The sequence below is a fragment of the Pelobates fuscus genome, chromosome 1, assembly GCF_036172605.1.
Source record: "Pelobates fuscus isolate aPelFus1 chromosome 1, aPelFus1.pri, whole genome shotgun sequence".
In the NCBI taxonomy this organism is placed as follows: Eukaryota; Metazoa; Chordata; class Amphibia; order Anura; family Pelobatidae; genus Pelobates; species Pelobates fuscus.
Window position 1 is genome coordinate 410635965 of NC_086317.1, and position 24961 is coordinate 410660925.

Sequence of the window (24961 nt, forward strand, 5' to 3'; positions counted from 1 at the left end):
AGGGCAATCACCGCAGGTGAATGTATCATCACAAAGGAGAAGGAAAAAGTATCTTTAGGAGCAGCTAAGCAATTGCAGGGAGCAGACTTTGCATGTTGCCTGGATACAGTCATAGCTTTCACTGCAGTGGCACGTGTCACTGATAGGGAACTGAGAAGTGACATTCGAGGCTTTACATTTACCTCGGAGAAGACCAGGAAGGCTTCATAAACACTTTGTGTTTATCCTCATAAATCACATTCACAGAGACAATTTCACAACACGTGTTATGCAAAGAGCCAATCTATCGATCCATCTAGAGTTTAATACGGCATGCTTCGATGAATTTCACTGATAGAATGTGGCTCCTCGTGTATGCTTCTCATAATGAATCTGCATTTCTCAGTGGGAAACAAATAGACTCGGTGAAAAAAATCAGTTAGTCTGAATTAATTGGTCCAGAAAACTATTTGTTTCAGGTGATTCGTGTTTCATCCCTGTGATGTTTCAGTTCAGAGGAATTTTGTCCATGTAACTGTTTAGGATAAAATGATTTGGACAAACCAGAAGGCTACGAAAATGGCCGAGTGTATTGCAAAATATAAATATTCTGTATATATTTTGTAGCAGTTGTGTATTGGTACTACTAGCTAGTAATTATAGTATTCTATAATTATTAAATATACAATATATAAATATAGATTTTTTTATTTTTTTTTACTGCTCCTTAATTTTTCACCTCTATTGGTCGCCTCTCACTTGATCTGTGATTAAAATCAACATTTGGAGGCTGTCCCATAACGATCGGCCATCTTTTTTTCCATCATTCATGGTTTTTTGTTGGTTCAACTGACAGAACTCAAATCACGAAACAAAAAAATGGGATTTGTCCGTTGTCTGTTTCAAATGTGTTTTTTGGGGTTCAAGGTTTTGGATGAAATGCCGATAGCCCAAAATTTTGACAAATCACAATTCTTTTAAAACCGAATGTACCAGTCTAGAAATAAATACAGAGTTAAAAAGGACACATCACACTAAATGACTTTGGAATGTTACTATAACATATCTGTAAATATTCCATATACAAGTGATGATCAGTCATTATTTCTGCAGGTGTTGTAGTCTACATTGTACATGATTCTCAGCCATGTAACTATAATCCTAATGTCAAATACCACTTTATCCTGTGAGTGTTTAACCCCTTAAGGACTGAGCCAAATGTACAAGTTGTGATCAAAACAAAACGTAAACAAAACCTGGAATTTGCACTATATGTCTGTTCAACCGTAATTCACCTCTTTTATATTAAGTGCACCCACCCTTATAATATATCATTTTATTTAGGGGAAACAGGGCTTTCATTTAACATCAAATATTTAGCTATGAAACATAATTTAATATGAATAAAATATAACATAACGGGAGAAAATAAGACATTTTGTTATTTTTTTAGTTCTACATGACATTTTAACTGCGAATGTCATAATACTGTTTGCTTTTACTGCAATGAAATACACATATTTGTATTCAGTGATGTCTCACGTGTAAAACAGCACCCCCTATGTACAGGGTTTATGGAGTTTTGGGAAGTTACAGGGTCAAATATAGCATGTTACATTTTACAGATTATACACATTGAAATATCCCAGATTGGTTATGTTGCCTGTGAGACCAAATGGTAGCCCAGGAATGAAAATTACCCCCATGATGGCATACCATTTGCAAAAGTAGACAACCCAAGGTATTATAAATGGGGTATGTCCATTCTTTTCTAGTAGTTACTTAGTTACAAACACTGGCCACATTTTTGTACCTAAGTAACTAAGTAAAACAGTACCCCCCATGTACAGGTTTTATGGTGTCCTAGAAAGTTACAGGGTTAAATATAGGGCTTGCGAGCCAAATTCTCTGGACTTTCAGGCTGGGCTGTCAATCAGGTCCCTGAAATTGTAATTAATGACTTGATTATGTAAAAATATTATATAAATATATTTGTAGAATCATTTTGTATTATTATTTTTATTTATATATAGCTATATATATATATATAGAGAGAGAGAGAGATAGAGAGATAGATACATATATGTATTTATAATGTCATTCTAAATGTATTTTGAATTAAATATATATGTATATTAATATCAAAATACAGTTAGAACAAATTAAAACTGGTATATAATTTTTTACATTTATTTTTATATTTTTTTAAATAATTTTTTTCATTTTTTAAAATGTATTTGATTACATTATATATATATATATATATATATATATATATATATAAATATATTTATATATATATATATATATATATATATATATATATATAGATATATAGATATATATATAGAATATGCAGAAGGAAGGCTTGCACTAACGGTCTGTATGTTGATAACATTTCTTCTTTATTCCAAAATTCTTAAAACATGATACATCACATCCTATCATGTTTTAAGAATTTTGGAATAAAGAAGAAATTTTATCAACATACAGACCGTGAGTGCAAGCCTTCCTTCTGCATATTCTATAATTTTTTGGCTATGGCTTTGATGCACCCGGCATTATAGTAATATTTGAAAGTGAGTGTGCAGGGTACCAACGGATTTAATATATATATATATATATATATATATATAAATTATATATAATTAACATCATTCTACGTGTATTTTCATATTAATATATATATATGTATATATATTAATATGAAAATACACTTTTATTAATGGTTTATATATGTGTATATAAAAGAAAAAATAAATATATATATGATCCAAGTACTTTTATTTTCTTTATTACACTTTTTATTAACTTTCTAAACTTTTTTACAGGCATTAGGGGGACTGCCTGAGTGCTCAGGCAGGCCCCCTGCAAGCACTGCACAAGCCAGCTATTCTGGCCATGTGATCGCGACTGCCGTCGGGGGAACGGTGGGGACACGGTAAGCCCGCCATCCTTAAGGGGTTAAGGACATTAATTATACTTCAGCCATAGTACAGAACACGGTTGGATATCAATTAAATATGGTATGTCCTCCAATGAGGTCCTTCAAGAAATCTTTAAATAATTCTCGTCTTTATGAAGGCCTAACTACCAGTTAATGTCATTTGTCTACCTCAGGTCCTCTTTAGTCCTTAATATCACTTAAATTGTTAATATACCTAGCAATCAATCATTACTTTCAATAGAATAAACCTTGTATTTTTTTTGCGATTTGACATCCTCCCCTTAGAATGTAAACACATGTGACCAAGCACCTCACTAAAACTTCCCCTACCTTAATTTCTTGCAATTGTTTGTTTGCCATCCATTTTATATCACAGCTTAATACGTTAGAATTATTATTATTATTATCATTTATATAGCACCAGCTTATGCTGCAGTATTTTACAATACTGAGGGAAAGCTAATAAAAAATGAGACATCTCTTACAAATTTTGACTGTAACAATAGGTGAAGGACCTTGCTCAAACAAGCTTACAATCTAGAGGCATTTTCTAAGTAATACTAATTGTCATACTTATACAGCTCACGTTTCAATGAAATGGGCTAGGTGCTGTGGTCCTGTTATTTTAACCTATTCATGTGAAGCATTGCAACTTTGTAAAAACAAGAATGTTTACGTAGAAGGTTAAATGTACCTCCAGTGGCTGTCTTCAGTGTATTACAGTGCATGTGCACTATCCTCCCCAAATTTACTCTATGGGGAAATATGAAATTGGCTTAGATCACCATTCTTCACAAAGAAGGCGAGGGAATACAGGTAAGTAAAACTCATGTTTTAAACCCTTGCATTCAAACACACCACTGCATTCAAACACCAACATTGTACCTATAGGTTGGGGGATACTATAGCGTTAACAATGCATGTTTATATTCTTAACGCTTTAGTGTTACTTTAACTTGTAGAGAAAAGGATTTACATCACTTGCATGTACTGTACTGTAAGACATGACAGCGTTTATTTATTAGTAGCTGATTTATGCCCCTTGGAGTCCCTCCAGGGGACCGGCATTCTGGCTCCTTTCTCCATGTGGATTTCAGAAATTACCAGTAGATTAAGGAAGGAAGTGGGAAATTACTTCCACATAGTCTTAGGGACATGGAATGAAATAAAAAAAACAAAAAAACACATATACCTTTTTTTTTCTGTGCCAGCATATTATGTGGGTCCTTACGATTTTACATTGGGGAATAAACACCAAATAAATGACAAACATATTAATGTAAACAGAAATGACATGAAGAACAACAAGGGAATTCCTGTAAATGTTCAGTGTGGGTAGCAAAAAATCCAATGCGATATTAAATGGAATCCTATTTAAAAAAAAAAAAAAAAAAAATAGATTTTGCACAGTTCCAATATTAAAAAGCTGAAGTAGGTCCAGCTTCAAAATAAAAAAAATAAAAAAATGTTTTGATAGTCCAAATTTTTTTTACTGTAGCCAGTATGGAGAGGAGCATTGGGGATTTTGTGAGTTGCCCATCTAGGGTAAACATCCTGTTAGTTTAGAACAAGCAAGGGCTAGCGCTAGCCCATCAATTGTTCATTTCCGGCTTCTAAGCCAAATCCCAACCAAAGAGACGAAATAAACAAACTCCCTCGACTCAACTCCCTCCTGTGGTAACTTGGAGAAGGAGCCATGAGCCATGCAACAGAAGCTGCATCCAATCGCCATGAGGGTAGAAATAATGAACAAGGTTTCCCTGGCTGAACCGCTAACGAGGGTGAACTGGTACGTAGTCCAATCAGATATCATGCCAAGTGGGGCTGTATGACTTGGAAGTAACCAGCAAGGGGCCAGTGACCACTCATACGCCATTTTAGAAGTTGCTTTATTCATTGAGGAAATCTAAAACTGACTTTAATTGTACAAAACATTTTTAGACAAAAGTTCGGCAGCTGTAATAAACATTAAGATCTCCAAACCAAAGCCCAGACTGTATGAGCCGCAAAGGATATTCTTTGGTTGATATTAATCACATTCAGTGGTTTGCTTTGTGTGTGAATTTGTGTGAAACATGCAGAGAGAATTAGTTCGGAAAATTGATGTCAGTCTGTCAAGGCACCATCAGTACACCCCATTAAACCCATTAAAACAATAAATGATTTCATATAATAGAGTATAAGCAATATTAAACTGCAGGTAGTTCTAGTACCACTTTGACACACATTGCCCATGCTTTTCTGCAAAAAGCCTTTTATAAGTCATTAGGTTTATTTATTTTGTGCAAGCATCAGCTATTCACACTAAATGGTTATCTGAAAGCTACTAGATGAAACCTGACAGTCTGCATCTCCATACAAATGAGGAGGACTCATAATAACTTTAGTGAGAATTCATCGCTAAATGCCCATTTAATATTGTTCCTTTAGTCACATAGCTGCTGTACAAGGTTCTTTCTACACTTTGAACAACATTCCTTTACATGTTAATGTTGTGTTAAAATTCCTTTTTATTATTGTGTTTTAATTTTTAATCAGTAATTTGCTTGATAAAATAACTGTGTCTAATAACTATATTCTATAGGGATAGTCGGATAAGACTGTCTATTAACCAAAGCATTCCATCTTTTTATTTTTAAATAAAGTTAAAAAAATTAGGATTGCAAATAGTAAATCGTCTTTACCCATGGTTTTGAATACATTTTTAAAGAGATATCAGAAACAAACAGGGGTAAAATCCTAGAGAAAAAAGTGTGGGAACTCAAGATCCACCCCCCCCAAGCACACACATACACTCACAGACACACACACATACACACATACTCAGAAACTCACAGACACAAACTCACACTCAGACACTCACACACACACATACTCAGACACACACACACAGACACATACTCAGACACTCACACACACATACACTCACAGACACACACATACTCAGACACTCACACACACAGGCACTCACAAACATACTCAAACACTCACGCACACACACTCACTCACAGAAACACATACTCAGACACTCACACACACACACACACATGAACTCACTCACAGACACACACACAGACACATTCAAATGATTTATATTTGTAACATTTACAAATGTCCACCCAGCCTCCCTACCTGGAGAGCTGGCATGGACCTGTCCCTGGGGTCCAGTGGGGCTTCAGTGTGGCGGGTGGCTGTCTGCCGGTCAGACGTGGCAAGGGAGTTGTGTTTTCCCAGCTCTGCTCCCTCATGCCGCGCGGGTTGTCTACTGATGCCGGGAGCCCGAATATGACGTCAATTTTAGCCAGCAATATACCTCTAATGAGCGCATGAACAATTTATTTTCATACGATCATACAATGAAGATTTTTGTAGGACTAAATATAATGCTAATGATTGGAACCCCATCAAGTACAATCCTTTTTTAATTTTTTTGGTCAATAAATACAATTTTTAAATCCTCCCCTGGACGGGGAATGTTTAATTGAAGCTCAGCATGGTTTCAATTAAACTGACAGTTTTCAGAATCTACAGATGTTTATTTCCCATCTATAAATAGTGTTGTTGCATGCAAGAAGGGCAGATGAGCAGCATGCCCCCGTGTTTCATGCACAAGGCTGTAATAAAATGCTTGACTAACTTCATAACATATGAAGGCTAAAAGTATGTGTTACTTAAAGGACCACTAATTTCACCCAGGCTACTCCATCTCAATGATGTGATCTTGGCAGAGTGTCCCTGCCTTTTTAACCCTGCAATGTAATATATTGCAGTTTGGGGAAAAAAACTGCTATGTTTATATCACAGGGTTAAATCCACCTCTAATTGCTGTCATATTGACAGTCACTAGTGGTGCTTCCACGGACCTGAGTAAAACTCGGTCAATGAAACAGAAGCTCCCACAGGAAAGCATTGATTCAATGCCTTCCTATGGGGAATCTTGGATGCACACATGCTACAAGTTCTACTTTATGAGGAGAACTGGACTGGACAATTGCAGAGGAGGCCATGCATCCTATGGGAAGTTGCAAGTGGCCTAGAAGTGAGCAGTGCTGAAGAAGCCTTGGCATAGAAACAGGTATGTAATTTTAGGTTTTCTTACATATTTACTTGAAATGGGGGGGGGGGGGGGGTAGAGGGGGTGGGGGTGTGGCTGAATATACATAGGGACAGGTGCACTAAAGTGTTTGGAATATAGGTTTTTATCCCTAATGCCTACGTGTTCCTTTAGTATACATGCTTAAAAGTGTTTATGATTTCTAGTTTTATCCAAATTTACAGGGTCCTATCCCAGAAAAGTTAATAGAAGCCACCAGGTTTATTTTTATTTTTATTTTTTTTTAACCAGTGAAATAGTGCTTGGATATATAAACCTTCCCCTTTTTATTCTACAACTGCTGGCACAAAAGTGATTTACTGCCCCTGATAAAAAAAATAAAGAGATTTGTCACCAGAATGGCTGGAGCAAACAAGAATCATACAGATTTCAATCCTACTGCCAGTACAAAAAAAAAAAATTGTTTTCTCTATGGTAAAACTGAGCTCTATTGCCTTCTATCAAATTGATAAACAACAGTTTTTCACTTGGCTCATAAATCTCTCCCTGTGCACAATATTCTAGCCATTAGCTTGAAAATTACTATATGTAAAATATACTAGTAAAATGATTATCAAATACACAATTTGTATAAATATACATTGACATATCAATTAAAGTATTTATAAATGAATTATAATAAATAATGAACTTGGACAAGCTAGAGATTAAATTTGGAAGGCAGTGGTCTCTCGATAGTGGTCTCTAGAGATTCATTTCGGAAGGCAGTGGTCTCTCGATAGAATCAATTGATGTTTATTACCAAAAAAAAAAAAAAAAAAACTTTAAAGAGTTGTCTTCAGTATCTTACATTATGTTGTATCATTATGCAGTATCTTACAACATTATGTTATGATACTTCATTACAGGATCTTGCTGTGCCAAGTTCTAGTTTGTAGGACTACACCAAATCTGTAAACTGGAGAAAACACATTATTAAGTCAACGTTTCTTCTATATGGGTGCGTGCAAGAAGCTGACATTTCTCCTGGAAAACCAATCCTCTTCACAGGGCAACAGCCTAGGTCAACTGCACCCCATTTGTGCCAACAATGTGAAGTTATTAAAATCCCACCATCCTCCGTGATCTACAAGTTTTAAACTGGAGGAGATACATTTGTTACCAAAACTATGACCAAATGCCATGATGCCTAGCATGAGAATCAATTACATTGTCCATGATAAAGTTCAGTAGTCAACTAGCGTGCCCTACGTCACTGGCAATATTTTCCATCTTGTCCATGACTGTGTGGACAGATTGAATTTTCCTTTGGAAATTCATCCTGTGTTTTCTTATATTAGAATATTAGTAATATTGGAGAGAAGCAGTACAAATCTAATGTCTTCTAGATAGCATTCGGTAGGATGTTCATAACACCAAAGGCTTTATCATGCCTAATGCTAGTAATATTAGCTTGTTCACTTTTAACTCTGCTTAAATCTAAAGATAGCCATGAAGCTAAAATAGACAAGTCTTTCAAAATAGACTTTCTCATGAATGAATCTATTCACAGCGACACACAGAATTAATTTATTCATTGTACATATTATCTCACAGAAAGGACTTGTATGGCATTTGTTTATCATGCAAGACTTGCACGTGCATATCTTCCCCCTGTGATGACACAAGTAAAGGGGAATGCAAGCTTATAGCTTCACCCAGGACTGCCATCAAAACTATTGGGGCCCCATACAAAACCAATGGCCAGGCCCCCCAAAACAAACTTTAACAGACAAAAATGTGTGCACTCATATACCCAAACATATAGATACATACAGACACACAAAAAATATGCATTCCCAGATATACAGTCCAAGACACACACCACATCCACATATCTAGACATACTCACAGATGCACACCAGCACCTACAAACACAAAAACACACATCTACAGAAAGACAATACCACACTCATACAAAGAGATGCACGGTGCCAGATACAAATTGTAATAGACAGATATACACTGCCCCACACAAAGATAGAAACTTAGATACACTTAGACACTGCCAAATACACACACACACACATGCAGATACATGATGCTATACACAAATACACAATGCCACACACACATACATACACACTGCCACACTAGATACATATGCCACACACTCAAAGAGTGACATACACAAATACACCCTGGCATATTTATATCTCCCCATGTTCTGGCCTCCTTCCTCTCTGTAAACCTTTGTTCCACAGGGCAGCATAGAAAGGCATCTCACTGCACCTTCGAAAGAGCATAGCAGTTATGGTGTTTGTAAGATCCGTTCTATAAAGACTAAAATCCAAAGACCAACTTACAATGTATTGTACACTATTACTACTAGTTGTGAGCTGTCACTGGGAACATATGGCTTTTGTCATTTATTAGATTTACCATGCAATTGGCTTAGGTAACTATGGTGCTTGCAGTGTCCCTTTAACAAGGAATAAAATCCAAAGAGTAATATTCAATGAATATAGTACACAATTACGGTCATTTCCTGTCACTGGGGAACGTATGACTCTTGTAATTTATTAGCCAGATTATGATTTGACAGTTCTGTCAATACATATGTCAGAATAATAGACTTGTGCTTTGCTTAAAGGATCAGCATACCAAGGGCACCTCACACCTGACTGCCCCAGGGGATTACAGAGCTATCCTCTATATGTACAGTTTTAATGTGTCAATGCATTTAAGAATGTGTTTAATGCACTGCTTACTTTGGCATAATTTGATGGATCAATCTGGGATTACAGCCCCAGCATTTAATCACAGTAAGCAGGAAGCAAACCAGAATGGTTGAGTTCAGCAAGCAAATTGCTGATAAAGGTCTTTAAAAGGGAGCAATGGTTATCTGCTACCCCTGCCTTGTGCTGCTTTTATACTGACTTATATTTATATATGTTCATTTAAAAAATAGGATCCATCTTTCTCTCTGTCTGCCTATCTATCGCCGGATTGTTCTATCTATCTATCTACCTACCTACTCGGTCTTGCTGTCTGTCTGTCTGTTGACCGGTAGTTCTGCCTGTCTGTCCATCCATCATTCTGTTTGTTTGCCTAGCTATCGACCGATCGGTCTGACTGTCTGTCTGACTATCTATCTATCTTTAACATTAGTTTTATATTTTGTTGGTATTTTTAGGAAGCTGTTTTCCTGAAATACCATACAGTTCATTACAAATACTCTTAATTACACAAATTTACCATTTTCATTTATGTATTCTGTAACATCTACTATAAATCTCAAAAACCCTTTATGCTCCCAGCATTTCTTTGAATGATTAAATAAAACAAAAATGAAATGTGTAAATAATTTTGCAATACATATCCAAGAAGGGATTTTTAAAGACATCAGCTGTGAGGCTCAATTATGATAATACCAGGGTGAGGATCTGATCATTCACAAAAATCGAACACACAGTGCAAATCAAGACCATTTCCACTCATTAAAAGAATGACGACAGGGATAAATGCAACGTTCTACTGTAAAACCTCTTGCTGATTGTGAATGCACAGCAAATGCCTATGCAGCCAATTTGCGTATTATCAATTTATGTGTTCTTAGGGTTACCGCATTTTACAAATACAAAGGTAAGTAAATATGAATCGTCAGTCACTGTCATTTTGCTAATGCTTGTTATTTCCTTTACATTTCTTTATTTTTCCACTTTTATATTTCAGCTGGTTAATATTTGGCATCTACTTTACGAAAATCCACTAATCCAAACACAAAAATTCCCCTGTGAAAAATAATGGGCAATAGAATGCCAATAATATATTAGCATAACCAATGCACTTGGCACTCGTCTGACCTGTTATGTAATCAAACATAATTGCCCTAGTAGCCAAGATGGTTATAGCAGCAGTTTGACTAAAAATGGAAGGACCATCTTAACAAGAAGTTCTAGCAAAAATAGAAGATAACTATATCATGGACAAGCTCATAGCACACAATACCTACCTTTAAAAATTTATAGGGAACCATGGAAGAGATATATCTCTAATCGATCCTGAGTGGGTCTTTAAGATCTGGGAAGCGTGGTGACACAAAATATTTTTTTGTATTTATTTATTTTTTTATTATTTTTCTCATCCTTTCTCTCTCTTTTTCTCTTTCTTATATTGTTTTCTTATTTAAATTTTTAATTTAACATTCTAGGCATCACGTTTATTGATGAAGGTCTTGACATATAAACTTTCATAGATAGTTATTGAAATGATTCAAGTCATGCAGGACTCACTGATCTTTAAACTATATGTTGTGTATATACAAACACTCATTTTATGGTTTGAACATATGTATTATGATTCCTGCGAGACTCTCATTTATCTTCCTGTTATGTTTCATCTGATGTACTCTTTATGTGTAATATAAATAAAGAATTTAAAAAGTAAAACAAAATGTATGTTAAAAACAAAATCTTGGTGAAGGTGTAGCGGACCTAGGGTAACCCGACTGGTTACCTCTGCTAATTCCCTTCCTTTAGCCAGTCAAGAACCATTTACAGTATGAAGAGACCCATTTCCCACCCAGTAACTGGACGACACACAGTTCTGGAGGTACAACACAATTTTATTGGCCACACACGGCTTTTATGCATCATCCCCTGCAAGGGGTGTATCACACAAAACATACAAGGTCACCTCCCAGGATCCTCCACCTCCCTGGGTACTTAGCGCAGAAAGGAACTCTGTTCCCTTTGTCCCCAAAGTCCGCCACTAATCCAACAGGGTTTCCCACACCAACTGCCAGGGGTCTTCTTCCTAAGAGCCTCTGTGCCTGGGATCCTAGGCACTGGAATAGAGACCATCCCTTTGTCTCCCAGGCACAGAAAAGCCCACCAGCAGGAAAAGAGATGGTCTCTTTGTCCCTCAGGCTCATGAGAGCCCGCCAAACTGCCCCAAAAGTGTCCACACCAATCTCAGGGACCCTGGCCTCAGCCCCTTGATCGACTAGTCTCCGTTCGCAAGTTCCTGGTGTGAAACCCAGACAAGGGAAGTGTCTCCTTTCGGGGTACGAATGCTCCCACTGGCCACCATTCGTCTATACGAACGGCAGCCAGCCAGGGAAGCACTCATTAACTACTTCCCTTGTGGTTTCACACCTATGTTGCGAGTGCAAACGTTCTGCTTAATTGGTGTGGACGTTCTAATGGGGCACTGGGGAGGTCCTCGTTCAGTAAACAAACTAAGTGGGTAACAATCCACGAATGCTCCTCTTGGTGGCGTTCACTTATACGAACGGCGGCCACCCAGGGATGCACTCATTAATCGTTTCCCTTGTCGTTTGCGGTTTGACACTTATGTTGCGAGGTGTGAACATTCTATCCTGACATTCTAAATGAGGGATTGGGTTGGTCCCCGTTTAGGAGGTGAATGGATTCCCTTTGTGGAAGACCTCCCGAATGGGGAGTGGGCACAATAAACGAAAGAATGGGAAAAACACACACAATGTAAAGACAGGCAATTCACGGACAGGCAGTGGGTCCGCCATAGAAGGCACAATTTTGTTTTTCTTTTCATCTCATGATATTAGTTTATCTAGTTTCACATTGCAAGACTAACAATAAAATCATGAGTTATGCTCGGTTTTAAGAAAACAATGTTTTATAACATTTATGATGTTTTATGGCAGGTGAATGACTTATGAAATGTAGGATGTTATTGCTTTCATAACTGTTGCATGATACTGTTTGAAGGTCAGAAAACGTTATTGATTGTACCCCAGAGTTAGACAAAATTTCCAAATGTCTCATCTAGTAGATCCCAATAAATGTTTTTAGGCTGTTAGGAAAAAATATGTTGTTAATTTGGTGCTACTGTTAAAGGAACACTATAGTGTTCGGAATACAAATGTATGCTATAGTCTCCCTGTCGCTAGTTAGTTTTAGAACCCATGTGCACTGTGAAAAAAAGATTTTACTCACTTTCTCCAGTGCTGAGTCTCACTCAATCCAATCTACTGTTTATTATAGTGGAGCATTTAGGACCATAGATGTAATGTAATGATTCTCTATAACAAGCCACGATAGCACTGTGCATGGATGATGTCATGGCATAGTTGGGTATAAGAGCCAGGAAGTGACAATCCAAGTTCTTCTATCCAGAGGACTTAAAGGCGTTGTTTAAAGTCTCTCTTCCAAGCCTTTAAACTATTAAACTAACATTTATTACAATAGGAGGAGGTGAAGGGGTTGTAGTCAATATAACAACTTCAACTTCACAAAGTTCTTATAGTGAGTACTGTGTTCTTTTAGTTAGGAAAGGAGGCTGTGATGACACAAACTAGAGAATAAGAACATACATTAACTCCTGCCACTAGGGAGATAGTTTACAACTTATATATCTGTAAACAACATATGTAATATTTAGAGCTGTCAAATAAAAGGAACATGCTTTGCCTATCTCTTCATTATGAACATAGCATTGTTATGGAGAAAAGGAGATAGATGGCATTTAATTATCTAAATTAGGAGCCATGCTTAGAAAAATTACTCAGAGTTATTAAAAAGATTACCGGTCATCGGCTGTCAGCGTTTAAAGCGTAATGGAAAATGAAGATTTCTTTCTAAATGACTGGAGGCTACATGTTGAAGTATTAGCTAACCTCTTACAAGATTGTTACAAAAGATATTTTCTTCCACATTTAACTGTGATAGAAACTTAGATAGAGTCATTTGCGCTAAGAAAGTCATGAAGTAAAACAATACATACTTACTGAGATGTAGGTCTTGGTAGCCAAAGACTGAATATTATTTATTTATATAGAAAAATAAGCATAAACTATCACATAGTATAAAACAGATATAACAAATAAACCTTTTTTTGGAATTATCCATTTGAACAATTGTAAATAAAGAGCAATAAAGCCTGCAGTGACTACTTTGACTTATATAATAGTCCATATGTTGCCTAACTGCAACACCCATAAACCTCAGAAAACATTAGCTCACGCCACTGTGCATTGATTGCAGTTGTAGTCAATACGTTGTATATGAAGCCAACAATAGTTTCACAGCAACACCTTGAGAGTCTTAAGACTTATCTTACTAGATGCCCCCAAACGAGTTGCTTCCCCCCAGGATGTTAGCATAGTGTCACAACATTTATTAATTCAGATCACTGAGCCAGTTGCCTGTGATGTTGTAGCACATACATCCTTAAGAAAGTTGGACCGGACTAGTTTACAACATCTGTGGAAACGCCATGCTACACAGAGTTTATAGTGGATTTTGAGAAGAAAGCTGAAAAGTGCAGTTATAAAAGTGTCTATATAGAGGGTTAATAGACAGAGCACATGCTGCTGGTTAAGGACACTGGGAAAAGCTGAGAGATTTTTAGAATTATAAACCCCCACTGATTCTGGCTTCCAGCCAGACCTAAAGAGATGGAAATTCACATCAGAATGTTTTAGCTTTTTTTCCCACTTGTTTTTGCAATGACCACTTAAAAGGTTCTTTCAATAATCCAAACACAGAATTTGCTTAATTGCCTAATATGCGCTCAAGACACCTAACAACCTAATTTTATTCTTCAAATATTTGGGGGTTTATTTACATGCTCATATTCTTGTGAAGAACTAGTCAACAGAAGGGATAATTCTCAGGCCAAGGAACACCGTGACTTTATCTGCAATGTGGGTTCCATATACCATGTTATAATGTTTTCCTATGCAGTGGCCTGGGTCAATTTAGACATTTAGTGTTGTGATAGACGTAACAAAACAATATAATGCCTTATTAACAAGTTTTAAACATACTTTCACATGGTTAAAAGGCTGTACCCTACTCTACCGTATCATACTCTACGCTACTAGAATACTCTGAAGTATGGCATACTACATACAAACCACACTCCTGTAACCTTAAGAGCGACTAGCTCTACCATATGCAAAGCTCGCCCAACAAGCTAGGCCATACAAATAACGCCCACTTGACTGATAGCGACGGTCCGGCCACACTTATATAAAAAACGTGCATTGCTTCTCATGTTACTTAAATGCTATAACCCACCTGATGAATCGTTTGTGTTTAACTACTTTACTTTTAACTACTTTACTGTTAGTACGCTAAACTTGTTGGTAATATTCTAGAACGTTACAATAATATAAAAGGAGGCAGACACTCATAGGAGAGGTTGCATTATGTTAGCATGATCCCTAACTGTATGAAGAATGTGCATTCCCTTCATTCTATTCTGTATCCCATTTAACATGTGCCTCAATAAAAGAAAGAATGACAAAAAAAAAAAAACTATATTAAAAAAATGAAAACAGTCAAGTACTTTAAAACAAAATTATCATTCTATTTTTATTTTCCAGATTAATTTTATTAGTTTCTATTGGTCTTGCCAAAGTCTCTTATTCTTATAAAAAGGTCTTGAATAAGGCCAATATGTCAATCTGTAATACAAATAAAAGAATGCATTGTTTTTGTTTTAAAATCTTTTATGTGTTTAATTTATTCCTGGTTATTATATACTCTGCTACAAGTAGATTCAAGAAAATACTGTTTCGCATCCTATATATATCTCAAGTAGGATCTTGGGAAATGTCTGCTTTGGGCACAATAAATTCTGAAAAATCATGTGATTCAAAGAGTACAATGACCAAAACCAATCATGTTGACTTGGACTATTTGGGGCATGCAAGCATGATTTCTTGTACTTAAAGTAGACTTTCTCAAGATTTTTCTGTAGATAAACAGATAATTAGATAATGCACAGCATCATTTTTGAACATGTTTTACTGTGTTTGGTCTCCCCACAACTTACACAATTTACATATAGAGTCAATTCTGGAGCTAGCATGGCCCATGGTGAGTGAAACCATGACAAGGTCCCAGAACTGAGTCACTAAGGAACTTTGATGGTATTTGGCTTTGGCCACATTTACCCATATTGAATTCTGTTCAGCGATGGAGTATTACCTTTAGGCAAGCATGGAGGAAGCTGTTATTTACTCAAGAGGTCACATTCAATGGCTTCAGGTCTGCATGTTGCCTAAGTTTCTCTGGGTTGTAAGTAAACAAACACCTCTGTTTAAAAAAAAAAAAAAAAAGATCCATTGAGACTATGCATCAGTTCTAAATAAAGTACACTAGAACCACTACTTCATACTAATTTTTCTTGATCTCTCTGCTGCTTTTGACACTGTTGATCATACTCTCCTTCTCCAAACTCTTCAATCTCTGTCCTCTCGTGGATTTCCTCTTATTTCTCCCAATGCTCATTCAGTGTCTCCTTTTCCAAGGATACCTCCTGTCCTCGTCCTGTCTCGGTTGGAGTCTCCCAAGGCTCTGTCCTTGGTCTCCTTCTATTTTCTGTTTATGCTCTTGGAAAACGTATTGCCTCTTTTGGATTCCACTTCCACCTAAACGCTGATGATACCCAGATATGTCTCTCCTCCCCGGACCTCTCCCAAGCCGTCCTGAAACGTGTCACTGCTTGCCTTTCTTCTATCTCTGACTGGATGTCCTCCCGCTTTCTGAAACTCAATCTCTCTAAAACTGAGCTCCTTGTCTTCCCTCCACCTAAAACTGATCCTCCTTTTTCGCTCTTCCTTCAAGTTAGTGGTATCCACATAGGTCCATCCTTGCAAGCGCGCTGTCTTGGCATCATACTTGACTTTTGCCAAAACTCTGAGCCTCACATCCAGGATGTTGTCAAATCCTGTAGATACCATCCTAAAAACATAGCCCGTATCCGCCCCTTTCTTACCAAAGATGCTACCAAGGAGCTTGTCCATGCTTTAGTAAATTCCCACATGGATTATTGTAACCTTATCCTGTTTGGTCTTCCCAAAAGCCGTATTGCCCCTCTACAGTCTGTAATGAATGCCGCCGCCAGACTGATTCTGTATCCTATATGAGTCAATTCAAAGTGCTAACCCATACCTATAAAGCACTGAACAATTCTAGCCCCTCCTACATCTCTTCACTGATGCATAGGTATGCCCCTTCTCGGTCTCTCCACTCTGCCCGTGACCACCTCCTGTCCGTTGCTCGCACCCGTACGGCCAACTCACGCTTGCAGGACTTCTCGCGGGCAGCTCCTTTTCTTTGGAATAGCCTCCTACCGCCATCAGACTTTCCCCTAGTCTTCAATCGTTTAAGAATTGGCTTAAAGCCCATCTCTTTAGGAAGGCTTATGGCCTCCCAGAGTAACCTCTACCTTACATCCCTGTCTCTTGCTCTCTCCTAAAGGGCAGCACTTTACTATCTCATCCAGCTCTGCTTCACTCCCACCTTATTTGATTGCTCTTTCCTGTCCTAATGTGTTTTATACCCCACCTCCTATAGACTGTCAGCTCGTTTGAGCAGGGTCCTCTTCAACTTACTTCTGTAAGTTTTCTTGTAAATGTCCTATTTATAGTTACATCCCCCCTCTCATAATAGTGTAAAGTGCTACGATATCTGTTGGCGCTATATAAATGGCGATAATAATAATAATAATAACCAGCTCTGCAATGGTAAATACCTCTCTCTAAACTACAATATTTCCATATTTTCACAGAACTTTCACATGTTCTCTCCCAGGAAAAGGAAACGAGTCCTATTTATCACAATATGTCTTTTTTTTTTGTGTGTGTGTTGAGCTATACATCAGAAGAGCAGGAAAAGCTTTTTGCAGCGTGGTAGCTTCTTACAACTATTTAATTCAATTATGTTCTGTTTTCAGAGCAGTTAAAAGGTTGGCTGTCAGTGGTTAGTATAAAATATAACATCTGATCAGCACTTCATTTCTGCATTAAAGTAGCTTCTGCTATTTCATTTATGGTATAATTTTTTTTCTGTATTATGCTTTAAATGTGAGCTGTAAAAAATATTAATTTAATCTACCAACAAAGAAGTAGGATAATTGGAACTTTATTTCCTACATTTAGTTTTGGCAATGTACATTTTATGTGGAGCCAATACCATATCCACTGCAGCTTTTTGTGAGGCTATTGTGTAAGTAGTCTTTGGATGCATTATATAACGCTGGATTAATAAAAAACAGAGCTCTTCTGGCACCTAAAGCACAACCTCTTACTCGCCACATGCATTACGCAGAATTTTTGCTAACACATTATCCATTTAAGCTGTTCAACGTTGAATGATAATGACAGGCACTGGGTCCCATTACTTTTTTTTAAGTAACATTTTCCAGTGCAGTGAAGAACCTTTGGACAAGGTAACAGTCTTATCAAGTTGTTTCAGCAGCATTAATAGTCGTATTTATAAGATAACAAATGGTGGGTCGTAGAGCTAGTAAGTATTAAAAATACTTGGCATTTAATTTAATACGATGTGTGTGATCCAAAAACATAAGAAAGAAGCAAGGAGAAGAACAGTGTAATACAGTTCCCCCCTGGACAAACGGGGAAGGGGGAGCGTGACCGCTGCCGATGGATTGCGGGCTGGAGTAAAATTTGCAACAATGTTGCAGAAAATGGAGGAGTTCTAAGAGGAGCAGAGGGGAGGGGACTTACCAGTCAGCAGGATCAGTTGAAATACCCTGACTGAATTTCCCACCCTCACTCCCGGGAATTTTGGTGTGTTTGTGTGGTCTCTCTTTGTTTTCTCCATTGTCGAAGGAAGAAGTATGACGCAGTGTCACCTTGGGGAGACTTCAGTCGGCACAGGGCTGATGGCTTGTGACGGCTGTGTTGGGCTCTTGGAGAGTAAGATGGAGAACTGTCTGTTGGGCTCTCACCCAACAGCTGACAGAGTATAAGAACATTATGTTATGGTTTAATAAAGCTGTGGCCGGTGCCCTTATCCACTTAAAAAGGTATCCAGCGTGTTATTGGGGGGCAACTGTGGTTTTATATGGGTCAGCAGTCATGACCAATACTTTGTAAACATTGGCATACGCAGATCTTTGTAACAAACAATGGTGTAGAAAGATTATTTAATGTAATTGTTAACTTGCAGTTGGGAAATAGCACATTCTGGTGAAGTTGGTCTAGGAGTATTCAATAGAAATATCAGACAAAAGGAATACATGTGTATGAAAATATGTATAGCATCATATCACTTGCAGTAATCATCCCTCCACAATGAATAAATGCTGGACTTTCTATGGTGAGAAAAGGTTGGTAGAGAATGGGAGGAGAAAATGGGATAATTAGCAAAAGAGAAAAATATATTTAAAAAAATGATTAGAGGAACATAAAGCAGAGAAAATAAAACAAAGTTTAAAAAAACAAAAAAACAAATTAAAACAAAATAATACAATTAGGAAATATGAAGTACTCGAAAATAAATGAAGTTAAAAACAAACACAATTAGAAACAAGATTGGAAGAATTGAAAACAAAGAATGAGACTGGAAATAGAGTATAAATACTGAGGAAAAGAGGAAAAGTGTAAAGAGTCTGAAGGAGAAGGTATGAAAATGGGATTGGAAAAGATGAGGAATAAGACTAAAGGAAAAAGAGGTATAGAATCACTGGGTGAAGATCAGAGAAGGCCTAAATAGAAGCGAGTTAGGAAAACCCTCTATGCCCTTCCTTGCTTGTGCGCTCCCTCCCCACCTTCCATTCTGTATTATTTATTGTTTTTCTGAATCCCCACCCTCTTTGTCCACCCCCCTTGTCCACTCCACACGCTCTCTCTCCTGGATTACAACAACAAAAAGAAGCAAAAACACAAGAAGAAAAATTATAATAATACATGCATACGATGCACACTCATTTACTTTAATTTATTGATTACATATGAATATATGTACAATGAAATGATTTTATATATGCCTGTAATATTATAATTGCGCAGGATAATGGTTTTATATATGCCTGCGTGCATTTATATATTAACACGAGAGGGCTTTTAAAACTTCTTGCAGTTGTCCCTTTTCTTACTCATGAAGATAGTTTTGTTTCATCTTCTCCACACGTTGCACATACCAAAGGAGATGTCTCTATATCTATCAGTCCCTAATGATTAGACATGGGGAGATAAGCAAGCAAGGGTAGCATCCCAAAATATATGTGTACAGAACCCCAGCTACCTAGTTAAAACCCTCATTTTCAACATTAAATGAAAAAAAAAACCACCAATAAAGGAGAGAGTGAAAGTGAGAGCAAGAGAGAGAGGGTATGAGGGAGGGAGAGAGAGAAGTGTAGTACCAAGTAATCTTATCACACAGATGGCAAATACAAAATCCTTTAACCAAATATAGCTATTCGTCAGATAGTCATTGTATTGAGAACAAAAGGCAAGGTAGAGAATAGATGAGCACAACAGATGACGGGTTAAGGCCACAAGATAAGAATATTTAGAAGAGGTAGAATTGCCAACAACCATAGAGTAGATTAAAAGCATTAAACACATTGGACGGCAAAAGAAAATCTACAGTTCAGAACTGGCAACAGTCACCACTGTTCCAAATCCACAAAGCACCCAAGACATTGTATTTCTTTGTGATAGAACAAGTATCATAAAAAGACTTTGGATACAATAAGTACAGGGTCTTGTTAACATTCCATGTGCAATCAACAATTCCATAAACACAACGATCGCGCCAAGTACGTTTATCAAAAACAACCAACAATGCAGAGTTTCAGAAGAACAGAAAAAATGCCAATAATTCTTGTAAATATATACAGAACCAGACAAACGTTTGAATACTCCTTCTTGAAATAGCTTTTTAAAAAAAATAAAAAAAAAATTATGTATAACTTTAAGGCTGTAGAAGTGATAAGAAGCATTCAATGGTGAGTTGCTATCAACATTTTGCTTTTGTTCAAAAAAACTTAAAAAAATAAAGAAAAAGTGCAAATATATCAAGAAAACATGATAATGTCAAAATGCTGCATACGAGTATACAGTAAAAGAAAATCACAAATTACACATGGTCAATGTTACTTACTATATACTTATTATATATTGTTATTATTATTGTTATTACAATTACTAGTTTATACTTACTGGAATTGGGATAGGTAAGTGCATAGAGTAATTGATCATAATATGTCAATGATATGTTAAGTAAGTATGTTACCAAGGTGGGTAGAGTACTAGTCAAGTTAAAAGGTTTAGGTTAGAAGGGACTCGGTTATCAATGGCAGGGGTGTAAGGGATTCCAGAAATGCTCCTATTTATTTGTGGCAAGGTAAAGCAGAAGTTAGTATGTATTTAATCAGCTATGTGCTAGAGCATTAGCACAAAAGTTGCAATGCAAGAAGTGGTCCCCTTTGTTTATAACTTTGGGTAGAAGGATCAGTGGTATGGATGTGTGGTTCTTCGACATGTTAAAACCCTTGACAGGTTTCTCAAGTGCAGATAGAGTTCAAGCCAGTCCATGTGAAATGATTCATGTGTCTTTCAACATTTTTAAAAAGATGGTAGGAGAGGCCTGGTTGAAGTATGAAGAGATGTTTCCTGCCACAACTGAAATATACAACACTCAACCAACACTCAGAAAAACTACCCACTATTTGGTTGAGTGAGATAGATTGATAAATATAGTGGGCAGTTTTTCTGAGTGTTGATTGGATAAGATAGATTGATAAATAAAGTGGGCAGTTTTTTCTGAGTGTTGGTTGGGTAAGATAGATTGATAAATATAGTGGGCAGTTTGTATGAGTGTTGGTTGAGTGAAAAAGATTGATAATTATAATGGGCAGTTTTTGTGAGTGTTGGTTGGGTAAGATAGATTGCTAAATATAGTGGACAGTTTTTGTGAGTGTTGATTGGTAAGGTAGAATTAAACATTATGTATTCAGATGTAATGAAGTGATGTAGATTGAGAAGTTATGCGGCAATTTTTGGAAGGTAGAACAATCGATAAAAGCTGAGGAGCAAATCAACTGAAGCAGTTCCCTCTACAGCATTTACTAATACAGATATTTTATAAAACAATATCTAGCTAGTCAATTAACCCTTCTATGCAAAATTTATTCAACAATGTCATAGGCAACATTTGAGGCCCACTACAATGTAATTGGCAACTTTTCAGGCCCACTATGGTTTATAGAGGGCCATGAAGACCCACATAGGGTCTCACATGAGGCTTTCCATGGTTTTTCTGATCCCTATGACAATATACAGTTCCAGAAGACACCCATTAAGTTGTATTTTATTGTCAGAGGGAGAGTTCAGCTACTGATTCCTCTTCTATAATGTTAGTCTACTGATCATTGGTATTAAACAGTGTACCACTATTGTATTAAAAATCACATGGCAGCAGCTACCATATATTTGTTGGCACAGAATCTGCTAATGTACGTAGCTTTGGGGGCATTAAGTCAATGGAAAAAGAGTTGTATTATTATTGAAGACGAGTATAAAAAAAAATAGCTAATGTCTTAGTGAGACACATTCAATTTCCTTCAAAGGAGTGTTGAACATTCCCCAATATTCATCTACTTTAGAATACTGCCATGCTACACATTTATAAATATAAACATAATAATATTTTAATTAAAAGTAAAATTCAACAAAGAAATATACCCTGAAGACTTTATAAAGATTCCATTAGGAATGCAAGTTATAAATAGCTTTAGGAATGTTGGTTACTGCAAAAAAAAAAAGGAATGAGTCTGAATGCCTTAACCCATTATTTACTGCTTGCGAGTTCTACAATCCAATACAGACAGATGAAGAAACATAGTGGATTAATCAAGATATGAACTTGATCCCGTAAAAATAAACAGGAGACTTATTCTAAAATGTTTACTTAATAAAATGTATTTATTAGATCATTCATTGTCAAGTTTGCTAAAAAAAATGTTTAAAAATAAAAAAAAATGCTTAAAAAGAACAACAAAAGTACACATTTGCTTTTTTTTTATAAGAAGCCAATGATAGTAAGAGAAAAAAAAATCTTAAATATTATTTAAACTTTTCTCGTCAGATGAAAGCTACTATACAGTTACTGCTCCCCCTGTGAAAGATGAAGTATGGTGCTTGTTTAAAACAGGTTATCTGGGTTTAAAATAGAGGTATCATCAGACAAGCACTCACACTGTTTTAGATTAGTATAAGTCAAATCCTATTATGCTTTACCAGACAAATGTTTCCTTTAGATTGTAACTAGCATCACCGAAAGATATAGGTAATAAACAGTCAACCAATACTTTTCTCCAAAGATGTTTGTTCGCATTGTAAACTCAGACCAGTCATTCCATTCATCTACTGCCTACCTGAAGACAGGGATCTGAAGGTACTTCCTTTGGACCTGGATATACTTTTCTTCCGTTTCTGCATTATCCTCCTTTTCTTGTAGAAAAGTTTGTAAATCGGTTTCTGGCCTTTTATTCTTTTTCAGTAGGACCTTACGGGGCAGCATATCTCAAGGGATCTCTCTATCCCCATATGTCGGGCGGCTGCATGAGTGGGGCTAGAACTGAGGCAGCAATTACAAAAGCTAAAGAACCACACGGATGTTTTTCTAACTTGAAAAATGGGCGGGGAATGGGATAAACGAAAGGCATGTGTATTAAGCAATAACTTCTGCGAAAGTTGTTTTTTTTTTCTCTAAAGTCAACAAACATAATAGAAAATGGCAGTTGGAAACCAAGTTATTTGACTGTAGCAAACTGTAGCAAAAAAACAAAATGTGTAACTTATTACAGCGTCCCAAAGGCAGATGGAATTCATTACTGCTAAATTTACTAATGTGTTAAATCTGTATTATTTATTATAAAGTGTCTGCAGCACTTCAAAACAGAGCAGGGTTAAAAGAAAGTTGACTTACAATGAAACTTTACATGAAAAATAACATAAGTCGTGCCAAAGAATTTAGTCCATTCATATCTGTTTTGTTAAAAGCGATATGTTTCCCATGCTTACACTGATATTGTACCATTGTTTATATATGATTTTGTAGGATAAATGTTGTAAATTTTAAACAAATTTTTCTCGAAATAGAGAAAATCAGAACAGAAGAAAGAACAGAAAAATTAATTTGGTGCCCAGAAGTAGCTGCCCATGAGCATTTTCATTCTATGGCAGTTGATCAACATATTGCACAAAACCCTACTGGAAATTCACATTGCGCACAGTGAAAACAAAGTCAACACCAGGATTGGCTAACACAAATTGAACCTGGCACTCACTAGGTGAATACCTGTCCCGCAGCAAAAAAGGAACAGTTCAAACAGTACAACATCTAGAATATTATTGCAAACCATTAGTATTATAAGACTTTTGTGAACAAAACATAATGACCCTAAATTGAAATGTCTCTGCGGTTATTGTTTTATACTTAACTGCCGATTCTCCAATAAGTACGTCTCAGTGTACCGTGAACCCAGTCCTTACTAGGATTGCCTAATCACAGTCTTAGCTGTGTGACAAATGTCATTCTTCCTATTAAAATTTTGAAAAGTTCAAAAACCAACAGGTGGTAAATGTCCAAGCCTTGACTTTGCAATTGTAAAATTATGAATTCCCATCAGAACACAAATGATGATATTTAAAGGAAAGCAATCACCTGGCACTGGTGGCCAATTTTTCCTTGAAGTTTTCGTTTTGCTAGACTAAGTACTATTGTGTCCACTGGTAAGCAAATCTGAACAGTTACCTGTATGAGCTATAAAGTACTCTATGTAGAACAAAAATTATTTCATACATAAAAGTTTGTTTTATTAAATCAAGACTAAGTGGATATAAGACAGTGTCATAAAAATAAATGCAGAGGTCCCCATGACTGTAGGTAACTAATATATAAAGAATGCTATCATCTGTCCAAAAATTACAATGTGGAAGATTTACAGTCTGCACAACTTCGAGATATTACTGCTTATGAGATTAACATTCTAAGCAATTTTGACTAAGACATTACTGTTCATGAGAGAAGTGCCATTTCAGTATCTCTGGAATATCTGTCCTCTTGAAATTTGAAGATGTTACAGTATTTTTAAATTTACATAAAATTGTGAGAAAATAAAAGTAAAATATCCCCTGAGTGATACTTCTCAGGCAAAACTATCTTGTTAAGGGAAGATATGTAGGGAGCATG

At 36.5% G+C, this 24961-nt stretch overlaps 1 protein-coding gene across 4 annotated transcripts in view; it reads right to left on the bottom strand.

The window, feature by feature from the left end:
* PDE1B (phosphodiesterase 1B) overlaps positions 1-24961 on the bottom strand; it is a 236694-nt gene that overhangs the window by 84793 nt on the left and 126940 nt on the right. The window contains exon 1 of one of the 4 annotated variants that reach the window (XM_063428337.1): positions 23142-23339. The exons of the other annotated variants lie outside the window; for them this stretch is intronic. Coding sequence (XP_063284407.1) covers positions 23142-23287 — 146 coding nt within the window. The 5' untranslated portion in view covers positions 23288-23339. Of the gene's footprint in view, positions 1-23141; positions 23340-24961 lie in introns of those variants that run through there. 4 annotated transcript variants of the gene reach the window in all.